The sequence below is a fragment of the Plasmodium cynomolgi genome, chromosome 9, assembly GCF_000321355.1.
Source record: "Plasmodium cynomolgi strain B DNA, chromosome 9, whole genome shotgun sequence".
NCBI classification, from domain to species: Eukaryota; Apicomplexa; class Aconoidasida; order Haemosporida; family Plasmodiidae; genus Plasmodium; species Plasmodium cynomolgi.
Genome location: NC_020402.1, coordinates 1398716 through 1413968, shown reverse-complemented (window position 1 = coordinate 1413968; position 15253 = coordinate 1398716). Strand labels below are relative to the sequence as shown.

Here is a 15253-nt window from a genome sequence, read left to right as displayed (position 1 = left end):
ATAATAATGGGGCAAGTAACGTGAATGGGGCAAGTAACGTGAATGGGGCAAGTAACGTGAATGGGGGAAACAACGTGAATGGGGGAAACACCGTGAATGGGGGAAACAACGCCAATGGGGGAAACAACGTGAATGCGAATGGCAACGTGAACGGGAATAATATGGGCGGCAATAACATGAACGGGGTTAACAACCCTAATGGAAACATCCCCAATGGCAGCAGCAACTTGAGCACAACCGCGGCTGCCGCCCTTGGAACCGCCTCCGCCTCCGTACCTGCGGTCAGTGGCAATAGCACAAATGCACCCAATACAAACACAAACGCGAATCAAAGTGTCACATCGGGAATGGCCATGTCTAGCCCCCCCGCAGATGGAAACGCTGTACAGGTCTTTTCAAAATTAATGGAAAATAACGATAAATTTAACACCAGCGAAATTATATGCAGTTCGATTAACTGCGCTCCCCTAACGAACGACGCCAACGGGAAGATACCCTTGACCGGTATGTCTCAACCGCGTACCACATGCGTGCATGAATGTATATATGCAGACATGCAACCCATTCCTGAATACTCTTGCACGCTTACTAACCCACCAAATTGTGCATGATGCACACACCGTTTTTTCCCCTTTGTTCAGACTGCACAAATGTAACGTATTGCGGCGGGTGTCCCATTTTGGGAACGTCAAGAGACCAGTGTAGCAACATGAAAAGTTTTAACCCAGAAAATATCCTCGTATCATCGGGTTTCATCGACTCTGCAAATGTTAACGAAAAAAAAAAAAAGAACATAGATTGTTATGCCAGAGCGGGGGAAAGCAGCTAGCTTTTTTTATGATAGCTGATGACTGCACTGCTATGTTTGTCATTTTTTTTTTTCCAAATATTATTCCTTGTTCATATATTTTTTCTTTTTCTCTCCAAATATTATTCCCTGTTCATTTTTTTTTTTTTTTTTAGCTGATTAGCCAAAATAGCTTGGTAGGTGTGCCGTTTCTGTGGGACAAGGCGTTGTTCGACTTCTCCAAGTGCGTCCCTCACCTGAACAAATTCGTGCAGGCATCCAAGGAACTGCCCAATGCAGGTATTTTTACTCAACGGGAAAGAGCATCTGTCGTGGCGCTAAAAGACACGGCTCCTTTTAGCTGTACCAGCTGAGTGCGCACGCACACACACAAACAAACACATATATATTTATATATATATTTATATATATATACATGTGTGCAATGTTTTTTTTCCTTGGATAGATAAAACTGAGGCGTACAAGCACCTGTTCAGGCTGGCCAACTTTCACATATACGGAACGAAGCTCGCAGAGGATAATGACGCGAACGGGTTGAACATATCCGTTAGGATAAACAACGTCAACTCTGATTCGTTAAAACCAAATGAGCAATTCCCGAATGGAAAAAATTCCCTTCCCACCTGCCCTTTGAATGTGGCCAATTTCAAAACGTTTAACATTCACCAGACGCAGTCCTTCGCCTTTTACCAGTAATAGTCACTTATAACCGCAGCGATGAGTTTGCGGGGCATGTAAAAATGGGCGCTGCAGCGCCGCACTGCGCTAGCACGATGCTAATTGCCCGCAATTTATATGCCATTTCGACGCAAATCCGATATCATTTCATTGCAAACCCGATATCATTTCATTGCAAACCCGATATCATTTCATTGCAAACCCGGTATCATTTCATTGCAAACCCGATATCATTTCACCGCTTATTCTCCCCAGGCGCCTATTTGTCCCAGAAAGCAGCAACCTGCTGGACAGCCGAAACTTGAATGTCGACATAACCAGCGACCAGGGGTACCACGTGGGGAACTACTATTTTTACGCCAAAATTGAATGCCCCCGGACGGACCAAGCTATAGAAAACTGGCTAAAGCTTCAAGCGACGCCACAAACGAATGCGTTACAGAGCCTGCAAAACAACAATCACGTAGCGGACAATCTCCCAAACGGGGCACAAAACGGTAATGGGGCACAAAACGGTAATGGGGCACAAAATGGCAACGGGGCACAAAATGGCAACGGGGCACAAAACGGCAATGAGGCACAAAACAGCAACGGTGCACAAAACGGCAACGGCTCACAAAACAGCAACGGGGCAGAAAACGGCAAGGGGACAGAAAGCGGCAAGGGGACAGAAAACGGCAACGGGGCAGAAAACGGCAACGGGGCACAGGTGAAACCCCCTGGGAATGTGCAAGTGCTCAAGAGTGTTAATTCGCAAGGCGATTCTAAACATAGGGGGGGTTCGAACAATAGTGCCCCGAGCTCGCTTCTCCTTTTGCTACCAATAATTATGTACTTCGTTTTGGTGAATTAGTTTTTGCGGGTATGCGGTTACACAGCTCTTCGGAGTGACCGCCCAACCAATCATTATTAACTACGCTCCTGCACACCTATTTACCCACGTCTTTTTTAATTCCCATCGTTTCGCCTTTCCATTTTACCGCATCCTCATTTGTTCACCCCCTGTTTAGTATTTTAAAAACAATTTAACTCATTCTACTGCGAAAAAATTGCGCACACAGTTTATATGCACACATGGATGTCTCACGCAGTGTGCGGTGTGGCTCCGCATGGGAACGATGAGCAGGTGGATGGCTCGCCCGATCGATCATGCAACTAACCCCTTACCAATTAGCAAAGAAATTTGCGAAGTGTAAATTTCAATTAATCCATTTAGCTTCTCAATATCGTCATGGAAATTTTTCATCATCGAATTATGGTCGTGGAGAACGGAATGGCTGCGTCTGTCAGCATAGTCTTCTATTCTCTCGTTAATGCGTTTATGCCTTTTTTGCAGCTTCTCCAGCTCGTCCAAGCTTAAGAGGATGGCGCGATTGCCTAACGGGCTAGCTCGAGCAGCGGTTGTTGTTGCAGCGGTTGCTGTTGCATCGGTTACTGCTGCATCGGTTGCCCTGCGAATGTACTCATTAACCTGCCTGGCCGCGACCACGATGCCCTGCTGCAAGCTCAGGAACCCCTCTATGGCAGCCTTCGCTTCATTAACGAGCAAAACGTTTTCCTCAATATTGTTCTCATCCAAGGTGGGGTACACCATTTTGTGCATTGCGTCCTCTAAGTGAGTAATTCCATCAGTTATTTCGTTCAATTTTAACATATATTCAATGGGGAGCACAATCTTTGTATTTTTCAAAAGGTTAAAGAGGTGAAATAAATCTGTGTTGTATTTTTCCACTTGCTCTTGCAGAGTTTGGAAAATATGTTCCGTAATTTTGTACAACTTTTTCGTTAGCTTCATATTCTTCACACTTTCTTGTTTTTTTTTTTTTTTTTAAAAATTTCATTTTTTTCATTCTTCAACACCTTTGCGTAATCTTTTACATCGTGGCACATTTGGCTGTACGTCTTCTCCTTATTCTTTGCGCCCAACAAATAAGGCACTATCATGTCTGAGCAGGTGTATATATAATTTTTATCCTCCATTTTTTGAACCCTTCTATTGCAAAAATGCTTTTCGCTTTGTTCAGCACAATGGATGAGAGGTGTATCTCCAAAGACGCTTCTTCTAACAGTGGAGCAGCTGTTAAACAGATTAACCATACCGATGCAGTCGTCCCTTTGGTCTTCCTCAAAATGGAAAGTTTCAGTTATGTGCTCTTTATAACCATTTACATAGACTGATTTGTGACCCCCATTTTCATGCACACTTTTTTTCCTTTCGAATGAACTCTCACAGAATAGCTCTCCATCTGAGATGACATTTTTTTCTATGTCCAGGGAGGCGCAATGGGCCACGGGATCTCCATATCCCCTTTCGCTGCATTTCTTCAGCAGGGACATAAACATATCCTTCGTTCTGGTGCACGTAGCTTCATCTCCTTCTGTTGGGAAATCCTCTTGGGGGTGTTCCTCATTTGTTCTACTCTCTCCATTGGTATTTTCCCTGTGGTGTTTTTCACCTTCTCTATCTGCATGCCCTTCTGCGCTTTCCCCTTCTCCGCTCTCTCCCTCATCGCTCTCCCCTTCTCCGCTCTCCCCATCATCGCTCCCCCCCTGAGGAGTTGCAACCCTGGTGTACCTCAGCTTACACAATGCTTTCTGTATCTTGGCATAGCAGTTGTAATGACTCAAATTGTTCTTTTCCAAAACTGCATTGCCTATGTACCGATAGGGTGCACACTCATCGTCATACTTGTACTTCTGCAGCTCGTCTTCGTAGAATGTTATCGCATCAATGACTTCCATGCAGGTTGATAGGAAGCTGTCTTTGGGGGGGGATTCTCCTGAGGAATCCTCCAAACCCAACCCTAGACCGATTAACAAAGAGCATAGTAGAAAAAGACCCACAGAAAAGGTGATCCCCCTTTTGCGCTTCATGTTGGGGAGTCCACCTAAGGGGCGAGCAGCAGCAGAGCTACAACACACAACTGAGTAGTGTCGCCGTCCCACCTTTTCCTGGATGCTTATTTTCTCCGCGTGCATATTGAACCTATCGAACGGATACATATTCTTTTTACAAAAAAAATTTTAATTTTTGCTATGGGACGAACTATGGCGTTTGTCCAATGAGCTAATCATGGGGACAAAATTTCACACACATTACTTCACACACATTACTTCACACACAAAAGTGAAAAATAGTTTAAATTTTTGGAGGGCGAGTTATGAACAAAGAGTAACCTGCGCAGGGGAAACTAAAGGAATGCACATTTAGGTCATCTACGTTGCTGCGAAGTTGGTCAAAATGGGAATCTTGCCATGTGGGGAAAGTAAATATATGTGCGTTTGTGCTCACCCCTCCCCACGCTATTTATCTGCGCAACTCTCTGGTGTAGGTACAAAAGAACGGCTAAAAAAAGGAACAAATTGGAGGAAAAGGGCGCACAGAAGGGGAGCACTGCTCGGGGGAGGCGTGCCCAACATGGCTGTCAAACTGACCATCGCGACGTAGAAGCAGTGCAACGGCGAAGCAGCGCAACGTCGAAGAGTGCAACACCACAACGCCGCAACGCCGCAACACCGCAACACCGCAACACCGCAACGGCGCAAAACTATTAAAAATGGGAGGAGTTATTCACAAGGTTATTCAAAAGACACAGTGCAGGGAGCAGTGCCGCGCATCAACGCACCGTTGGTGTGCTCTGCCTTAAAAATTATCAAAACAAAGGCACACCAATTGGGAAAAAAAAAAAAAATGCACAAACCGCCCCAGTGTAGGGAATCCTTGAGTACATTTGAAAATGCAATCGAAAAGGATTTAAAAAAAAAAAAAATTAAAACGCTTACAACAAAAAAAAAAAAAAAAAGTCAAATGGGAGAACCTTAAAAAAGAGAGAAAAAAAAAAAGGGGGTACTACACACTAAGATAATTATTCAGAAAAAGAAAAAAAAAAAGTGGCACTACACATTGTGATAATTTTTCAGAAAAAAAAAACTCCACTTGGGCGCTTTTACTCACGCGATGTGTGTCTGTAGGAACCCCCACGTGGCCCTAGTTCCTGTAGTACTCTATGTAGTAAAAAGGAACTGCATAGGACAGATTGAAGAGCACCACTTCGTCATTGAAGAAGGACATGGAGTCGTAACTGTTGTAGTAGTGGTGCATATCGCTTTGCCTCGAGTTTATAAAGCTGCTGAAGGGAGCCTTGTCGTACTGGAACGATTTCCCCTTGTGCAGGGCCACGATGATAAGCCGGTAGCTGCGACCAGGAGGGGGAGCACCCGAAGCAGCTGCAGCGTTGGCGGAGCGTGCCGAGGAACCTGGCGCAGAACGCGCTTCCGCAGGTGCCTCCCCCGGTGCTGCCTCCCCCTGTGGCGCTTCCACTCCCGCTTCCACTTCCGCCCCAACGAGGGAGTCATAAAAGTCGGAGGCGTCCCGTATGTACTTAAAAAAAACGGCGAAATTTCTCACATTGGGGGAGAACCTCTCGAACGTCTTTTTGTTGCACTCGAAGCCATGTGAGTCACTAAAAATTTTATCCATTAAATTAACCCTAGAAATGAAAAAATACAAGTTTCTCTGATCGATCTCGTAATTCTTTTTCTTCATAAAAGGAATCACATTTTTTATATTAACCTGTTTGTCTAAAAGAGACAAAAAATACTCCACCACATATTTGGTACAGGTCTTCAGGATCCTCTTCTCATTTAGACAGAAGCTGCTTTTGTGCAAATTATTTTGCTCAATAAAGAGACGATTAATCAAATTCGTCTCGTAATTATTCTGTATGTAAAGACACAGAGTTGAATTCTCATATATTTTGTAACTCCCTTGGAACTTGGTCTTTATGTATTTGTAGAATTTGTAACAATCAAAGGAGTAGAACAGTAAGTTATTGTACGCGTGACTGTAGATATCGTTGTAGTCCCTCTCCAGGAAAAGAGATACTTTATGTGTTTGTCTCCTCTGCTCTGTGTTATATATATTGAACATAATAAAATTATGCGTCTTCACACTGTGTTCGTAAAAAACGGAGGCGAAAAATTTGCTGAACAGGTATAGCCTATTCGATTTGCTGATAACGGAGTCTTTTACTTCTTCGTAGTTGAGGTTCTGCAGAACGGGGGTCAGGCTCGCGTCCAATTCGGGGTTATTCAAGGGGGAGGATCGCCGGGCTGGGCCCCTACCAAGGCAGTTTGGCTGGCCCGTATTCTCACCACGGGGGGTGACCTTATTCTCACCAAGGGGGGTGCCCTTATTCTCACCACGGGGGTTGCCCTTATTCTCACCATCCGGTGTGCCATTATTCCCTCTGCTGCGCTGACCCTCATGCTGGCCGCTATCCTCACTGCGGGCATCTCCCCCCTCCTGGGGGTGGTGATCACTTTTCTTCTTCCTGCTGAGTTTACACTTCACATCCTTCAAATCATTCTGTATATTCATCATGACATCCATAATTTTATTTAACACTTGGCTGTTTTTTTCCTTACCCTGGCTGTCTATATTTTCCCTGAACAGTTCATAAAGTAGTTCGTTATAGTTAGCATTCCTTCCACTGCTGCTACTTGCATTGTGATCCATTTGGATGTTTCCCCTTGATATTCCTCCCCTATGCATTGTGTCCCCCTCCGAGTGTCTAAATATACGACCATCACTGTTACTTCCCATGTCTCTACCCACCTTGTATTGTTCATAATTTGTGTTGGCCTTTCTAAAAGGTAGTCCATTTTTTCCTTCTCTGTAGTTCCACGTTTTATTCTCATTTGGGTAGTCATCACCCATTTGGGGGGCCAATCCATGTGTGTTATCCTCTCTTTTCACATCGTAATGAAGCGGTACTGGGCCACCGCTGTCCCGACCGCCGTTCCCACCGCCGTTCCCACCGCTATTCCCCCCGCCGTTCCCGCTGTATTGACGCGAGGGGGCGGGAGCTACTCTATCGATGTGACTATCTACATCCTTTGACTCTCCAAAACGGTGGAACATAATTACATTTTCGCCTTTTCTGTGCAACTCCTCCTGAGCATACTTGCCATACCGCCGCACAACTTCGCTTCGCGCACCTTCATCGATGTAGTAGTCGTACGGAAGTGCAGTGTTGCTTCTTCCATCCACCCGTGAGCACTGTTCATACTCGTGCGGACTCCCCGTGTACTTCCCCTCATACATCTCTCGTTTAATATCATATTTTAAACGTGCCTCCTTATAGTTATAAATGGCCTCTTTCTTCTTTTCCTCTAGGTGTGCACATCCAAGGGGTTGTGTACTGTTTCCCTTCCACTTAGCTCCACCCCCGTAGGATACATAAGACGTGTGTGCCTTTACATACTCCCCTTGTGGCATAACTGGTGAGTGAAAATCTGTTCCATAGGGGATGCCACTCGAAACATAATTATGGTCCACAATCTTTACGTTCGTTTTCGATTTTTCTACTCTGTCATGAGGGGCAACCATGACACTGTGCACTTCCAAGTTTTCGTACAGGGGGGGGTAGCGGCCGTAGTGGCTGTCGTGGTGGCCGTCGTGGTGGCCGTCGTGGTGGCCGTCGTGGTGGCCGTTGTAGTGCTCCTCCCAGGGGTTCTCCTCCCCGTGGTGCTCTCCACAAAGCCCGCCATAACGGTAGTCGCCGCCGCGACTCCAGCTGGGGTCATACCTTTCGCTGCCACGCTCCCCAGTCACCCCCTCTCTTTGAGGCCAATTCTCGTACCCTTCACATCCCCCCAAAGAGCTATGCCTCTCACGGACATTCCCTTCCATGAGACGACTGGCGAATGCTTCTTCCCTTGCAAGACTACCCAAATGACCAGAAGGGGCCTTATCGTTTGGAAGAAATTCGTTGAAGGGATAAACCGGCTGATTGGTCTCATCCTCATAAAGCTGCGTGCCGTTTTTACTGTACTTGTGTTGGATCATGGCTTCTTCAAATTGGTTATTCTTTTTTAACTGGTACGAGTTCGTTGCATTCATTTCTAGAATATCCCTTCCACGATAGTTGTCCCCTTTTCTGGATTGCTCGTACGGATAATTTGCGTCTCTGCTTTGGTATCTACCATAAGGGTAATCCTGTGCTGGTCTTTCTTGAGGAAAATCCTCACCCGCGTGATCATATGTGTTCCTTTCTTTCTTCCTTTCGAGGTTGGTTGAATCAGTTCTGTTGTGCAAACTGTTTGGTGCCATTATTATCTCGTTAATCCTTTTCACAGCGATGTCTTTTGTGTTTCTTCTGCCATCTCCTTCTGTATGTATGCCACATGGATGAGTACCTCCTCTTCCGCTTCCACACATATGCGCGTTTATCTTCGTTTCTCCCTCCCTCGGGTTCTTCATTCCGTACGGTTGAATTGTGTTTAACGAGTCGATCCTTTCATACGAATTTTTGTCTCCTAGCGGGTCGATCCTCTCATAAGCATGTTTGTCTCCTTGCGGGATCTTCTCTGATTGAAACCCCCCACCATGCTCCTCCTTGTCTCCCCTGTGATGCATACCTCTCCCGCTGCGAGCCCCGCTACTGGAATGTTCCGCCCTCTCCACCTTAACTGCACCGAGACATGCATCTTCACTTAATGCACTACTCCTGGAATGTTCCCCGTTACTTCTCACTCCATCATTGTAGTGATTAGAATGAAGCTCGTCTTCCCGTTTGCCTTTACTGAAATATTTTCCGTAGGGGTAATCCCCGATGTTACCCTTGTGTGATGTGTAGTCTTCCTCTCTGCATGTGGATAAAATGGTTTCCTGTTCATCACCAGCATGTTCATAGCTCTGTGTACCCTGTTTCACATAACCCAATTGGCCACTCTTGCATCGGTAGGTCTCTCCATAAGGCTCATTCGAATTTTTACTGTATTGGGAATTCCTTGTACAGCTTTCTTCCTGATTCTGTCCTTCCATGTAGTTGATTTCCTTCCCCCCTGGGCCCTGGACCATTTGATAATCCACACTCGGCTTGTTCTTAAATTGTTTGGGGTCCAAATTATCGTCACGGTTGATACTACGCGGGTGCGTATCTCTAGAGGGGTTCTCTCCAGAGGGGTTCTTCCCAGAGGGGTTCTTCCCAGAGGGGTTCTCCACAGAGGGGTTCTTCCCAGAGGGGTTCTTCCCAGAGGGGTTCTCCACAGAGGGGTTCTCCACAGAGGGGTTTTCTTCAGAGGGATTCCCCCCTGAGAGAACCTTTTCATTGTCACTCCGCTGATTCTCCTTGTGCATGTCGATATTCTCATACACATCACTGGGCACACTTGGGGGGGGCAATCCATTTATGCTGCCTTTCTTTCCTATATAACCGTTAGCGCTTTTTTCTTCACCAGCAACTGTGTTCCTTCTTTGTCCACTGCAGGGTGATACTACCCTTCTATTACTTCTTTCCTCACCGTGGCAGTTAGGATGCACTTTTCTTTCTTCTTCACTCGGGGGGATTACTACCTTCCCCGTGTTGCTCTTTTCTTCATTTGCACGTCCTGCATTTGTAGCGTCATACTCTGTTGCTATGTTTCTACTGCCTCTCTCTCTCTGCTCATGCTCACATATTTTGTAAGCCTCTAGTTGTACAGACTGGTAGGAATTCCCTGCTTGTCCTTTCTGCTCATTTATTCCATTCCTTTCGAAGGAGTAACTGGTGCTGCATGCTTCTAATACATCATTCGCAGCTTCGCTTGGCGCTTTATCTTTCGCTCTCCCTTTCTCACTTACTTCCATACCCTTTTGTGACTGTACTTGGTCGATACTCCGTTGGTTTGTCCCTTCACTACGTGGGGTGGTATTCCGATCAATTGGCCCCTTCTTCTGCTCGTCTTCTTTTGCAAAAATTGTATCAACGCTGCTCCTTCGATCGTCATGGGTGTATTCCTTAACTGTAGGATCATCGGCGAAACCCCCCGATGATGGTGTGATCTTTCGATTAGGACCACTAAACAACACGCTGCTACTACTTCTCTGCAATCCCTTCCATGATCGAGTCTGGTTTGTTAGATACCCTTGTCTGTCAGATACCCCTTCATCGCTCACCTTTCTGTGTGCTGTATCCTGACGCATTATGTCCTCTTCAAAATCTTTTTCGTTTTCCCCACTTGGGTACCGCACACTTCCATTCATGCTGGAGAGAGTAATAAGGGACTTCTTCCCTTCCGTTAGCGGCGATGTCCGGGAGATATTCCCCTTGTTGATCCTCTCAAATGAGTTTATATTTGGTTGAAATATCGTTTGGCCATCTCTAAATGATTCTGTCATTTCCCGAGAAACCTTACGCTTACGCTCAAAGTACGAACTGTGCAAGGGTTTGGGAATACAGTCATACTCTGATGAGTTATGTATATTGTCAAAAAAAAAAATCGAGGAGTTGTTGTTCTCTCCAAAGTGGAGAATATCTGGTATGCTCGTCATCCCGCTGTGCTTAATTTCGTCCTCCTTGGAGAGCTGCGATTCGTAGTTTATTCCCTCTTCATTTTTGTTGTTCACCATTGGGGGTATTTTGCCCTCCTCCAAGGTGGTCTTCTTATCAAGTGGGTAGAATTTCCCTTCATTCGGTCGTACCTCTTTCTCATGGGACCTCATCAGAGATGAAGACCTTTCGGAGTCGGTCCCTCTGCTTAGTTGTCTTAAAAAACGTGGCATACCATTTTGGCTTTGTCCCACGTTTCCAATTATGACAGCTCCGTCATAGGAGAGGTTACGCATGTGATTGGTGCCTTCACTTGTGTGGGCGGTAAAACGGGTACCTCCTTCTGCCCCGGTAGATATTTCTTCATCTGAGAATGTATCACTAACGTGGTTAACTTTGCAATCGCTTGTCCTTTTCGATAGGACCAAGTCATTCAGCACTCCACGCGACTCTTCACTGGAGCCTCTTCTCCCTCCCTTTGTTGTTTTGCTCCCTTTCTCCTCATCCAGTCTGCTCCATTCCATTTTCCCGCTGCTTCGCATGCTACTTCTGCTTGCACTGATTAACACGTTGTGTCGACCCCGGGAAGAGTCAGCCCCAGTGCAGGCAGCCCCAGTGCAGGAAGCCCCAACAGCGACCCCCCCAGCAGCGACACCCCCGTTAGGCCATTTCCCCTCCTGCGGATCATACGGGGAACTAACTCCCAGGTCATTTGCATTTTCTCTGTGGATCCTATCCACACTGCTATCATTATAAACGTTTGCGCTCTCCCCCTCACAGTCACTTATGCTTCTCTTGCGCCTCATTCCCCCGCTGGTGCCGCCTCGCAAACAATGGGACGGGTCTCCATTGCTGACCTTATCATCATAAGGAAAAACGGATGAGAAGGAATTGGTTTGGTTGACCTGATCCTCCCTCTCCTTTTTTCCCTTCCCTGTGAGGGAAGAATAATTACTAATTGAAAAACTGTTGGGTTCACTTCTTATGTCGTACTCTCGTGATGGAAGCGCATCTCGTGATGGAAGTGCCTGCCGTGATGGAAGTTCATCTCGTGATGGAAGTGCCTGCCGTGATGGAAGCGCATCTCGTGATGGAAGTACATCTCGTGGTGGACGTGCATTCCGATCATCGGGAGCATCCTCATAATACGCCTTTCCCAATGTGTCGTTCATACCTGCGGAGTTACTGACCAAGTCCGGGCATTTCGCAAAGACGCTCTTGCTTAAAAATAAGTTGGACAGATTTTCCAACTCGTTTCTACATAATCTATCATCATGCACATACATGTCATGCTTTGAAAAACGATTTATTGTATCCGTTTTGTTGACAGATGATCGAGAAATATTCCTTTTCTCCATCTGATCCCTCTCATTGGGTAAGAGGCGGTCAATGGAAGGGGTTGCGAATTGGTCCAATGTGGATGTCTTAGATTTCCTGCACTCCATATTGTTATAACTCCTCTGCAATGTCAACGTATTTTTTAGCAACAGATTTTTATCTAACTGGGAAGGTAACTCGGATAACTTCATTTCGTTTTTTTCCATCGTTTCATTCTTCCTTTTGTTATACTTGTCCTTCAACTGGTTGATTGAGTTACTCCTTCGTTGGGATTCCTCTACTTTGGTTTCTCTAAATGTAGACATTTCTCTCTCTTCCGCACGTTGCTTAAACTCACAATGAGTTGTTTCAAATTCGTATTGGTTACTTATTGTAGGTCCATCTTTTGGAGATTGTTTCTGTTCCTCTTTCGCCTCTTCAACATGTGCGTGATTGATATTCGTGCAGCCAGTTTCATCCCTTGGACGAGAGACTTCATCGGTGGGGACAACTACCTCGTTACAACTGAGAGAAATTTTAAAAAGGCTATCCGCTGCATCCGGATCGGACGAAAAGGAAAATCTCTTTCTGTAATCATCGGGGGGGAGGTCCCCTTGAAGGGTGGTGACATGCGGACTGTCTTCCTCTCGGTAGAGACTGCTAGACTTAATAAAAATACTATCATCCAAAATTATATCATCTAGGAATTTGCCTTCATCGTTATTTTTTGTATATATATCCATAATGCTGCTGTTGAGACTCTCCAGCTTATTCAAACTAAGATCATTGAGCATCGAAATGGAGTTGATTTTTTTGTATATTTCGTTAATATTTTTTCTATCCACATCGTCTTCACTAATGGGGAGAGTACCATCTGCTTCATCTTTCATTGCAGCTTTACCAGATGAAGCAGCGTGTGTGAGTACTTCGCTCATCATTTCCTCGGACAGTACTCTCCCTTCCACATCGCTGCCACATTTTTTACCTTCTTCTAATTTCTTCTCCTTGTTGTAATTCTTAAAAATGTTATTGTCAAAATCGATGTTTGATCCAATGTGTATGTTTTCTTTTTTCTTTTCTCTCTCTCTTTCATCCCTCACGTGATCAGTTGTTATTTCTTTCTTCGCTCGTACGTTCATCTGTGAACGGGTCAGATCTACATGGCTGCTGTTATTCAGATTGAGGTAATTTTTGCTCACAAATGAGCCATCACTTTTTGAGGAAGCCTCTACACCACTTTTTAGGGAAGCCTCTACACCACTTCTTAGGGAAGCCGCTTCGCCACTTCTTAGTGAAGCCGCTTCACCACTTCGGCTTGTTTTGTTAGCATTTAGATTATGTAGCGATTCATTCAGTTCATTATGCTTGGTGTAAAAATTTACATGACCAGGCAAGGTATTTTTGTCCACCTTGGTATGACTTAAATTGGGATCAAAGTAATCTCCACTACCTAAGTAAGTCCTATGACTCTCATCTAAGGTGTTCTGGCGACTAGTGCCTAAATTGCTTCTATTACTTTTGAGGCTGTTCTCGTAGTACGTTCCGCTATTATTGCTAGTATTATCCATCGCTATATATATGTCTGATTTTTTTTTTTTGCTCAACCCTTTATTCTCCATGCCGTTCGCTGCGGCGGAAAGAACTCTGCCATGCATCTTTGCACAATGATCACTGTTCAGGTCAATGGCTGGATTGATTCCATGTTCGCCATGTTCCCCATGTTCGCCATGTTCGCCATGCTCACCATGTTCACCATATCGGTCAGGTTCGTCTTCCCCTGCCAGGTCCCTGCCGATCAAATTGCTGGCATTCCCGTTGAAGGTGAACGAGCTGATTGACGTGTTGCTATCACTCATCGTTGCCTCTTTCAGCTTGGACCCCTTGGCGAAGTTGGCCCGGCTGGATCCCCTCAACCTGTTCGAAAAATTCGAAAAATTCGAGATTTGGCTCAGATCCAGCATATCATTATTTTGGAGGGAAAACTTGTGCACGCTGTTTTTTTCGCTCAGGGAGTAAAAGCTAAATTCCTTCTTAAGGTCCTCCTTTGACATGAGTGACAGATCCAATTGGTTCTTCCCCGCAGGACCATCCGTGCTGTGTGCCATATCTGTATCGACCATGTCGAAGTACCCGCCCTGGATCAGGTGCTTGCTATAACCTATTTTGTCCTTACTCCCTGTGATGCTAAACTGAGGAATTCTCTCGAGACTGTCCAGGTTTCCTCCCATTTTATAATTAGCATTGACTCCATAATTGACATCTCTGTCCATTTCGACTGCTTCGTCACAATTCTTGTTTCTGATTTGCCCATCGGTTTGTACAGTGGAGGGATAGGGTTGGTTGGGCAAACGGCCTTCTTCCCTTTGGTGGTAATTGCGCCGCGGTGCGAACACAGTACCAGGTCCCACTGCCACGCACCCATCACTTCCGTCATAATGCTGCTGCGGTTGCTGCGGTTGCTGCGGCTGCTGCGGATGCTGCGGATGCTTCAAATGCTTCATGTCCCTCAGATGTTGCTCCTCTTTTTCTTCCTCCAACTCCCCCTCTTCGTCATCCGACCTTAACAAAAGACTTATATTTTTTTCTATTTTTTTTAACGAATTTGCCTTGGCTATACTCCTCAACAGTTCCCTCTCTTTGTTGTTTGTCCTGTGCCCTTTCCTCTGATCTCTTTGCCTGTGGGTTGGATTCCCATCCGCAGTCTCCGTCCCGCCGAAGAAAGGGTACTTAGCTGCATCATTAGGCCCGTCTTTAGCTAGTTTGCAGTGCCCTCCTTCATATGCTTTCCCCTGTTGTGCCTCTCCCCCTCCCTTATCCACATCGTTCTCCTGGTCATATTTTATTATCGTTTTTAATTTGGACAGGCTATCGGTTATGTTATTGTACAAGTTAATGCTTCCGCTTCTCGACGTGGTTCCTTTCATTTCGGCTGTGTATCTCCTGTCGCCATCATGGGTCGCGTCGCTTTTCGTTTTTGCGGACCCACGGGGATTCCAATTAGCTGCCTTTTTTCCTGTTCACATAGGGGGGGGGGAAATATACATACATATATATACATATATATATGTATATGTATATGTACACATTTATGTGACGTAACGGCACAAATGACAAACGAGGAATAAGTTCCTTTTTT

At 45.5% G+C, this 15253-nt stretch overlaps 3 protein-coding genes across 3 annotated transcripts; 1 reads left to right on the top strand and 2 right to left on the bottom strand.

The window, feature by feature from the left end:
* Positions 1 to 353: 353 nt before the first annotated feature.
* PCYB_094210 (hypothetical protein) lies at positions 354 to 1504 on the top strand (the record flags this gene model as incomplete). The annotated part of the gene is made up of 4 exons (XM_004222536.1): positions 354 to 504; positions 642 to 769; positions 964 to 1087; positions 1254 to 1504. 4 exons carry the CDS (start codon positions 354 to 356, stop codon positions 1502 to 1504), a joined length of 654 nt encoding a protein of 217 aa, XP_004222584.1.
* Positions 1505 to 3286: 1782 nt separating this feature from the next.
* Positions 3287 to 4360, bottom strand: PCYB_094200 (hypothetical protein; the record flags this gene model as incomplete). The annotated part of the gene is made up of 2 exons (XM_004222535.1): positions 3287 to 3750; positions 4111 to 4360. 2 exons carry the CDS (start codon positions 4358 to 4360, stop codon positions 3287 to 3289), a joined length of 714 nt encoding a protein of 237 aa, XP_004222583.1.
* A 1114-nt stretch (positions 4361 to 5474) lies between these two features.
* On the bottom strand, positions 5475 to 15041 carry PCYB_094190 (hypothetical protein; the record flags this gene model as incomplete). Its single annotated transcript, XM_004222534.1, has 2 exons — positions 5475 to 11734; positions 11975 to 15041. 2 exons carry the CDS (start codon positions 15039 to 15041, stop codon positions 5475 to 5477), a joined length of 9327 nt encoding a protein of 3108 aa, XP_004222582.1.
* Between the last annotated feature and the right edge of the window lie 212 nt (positions 15042 to 15253).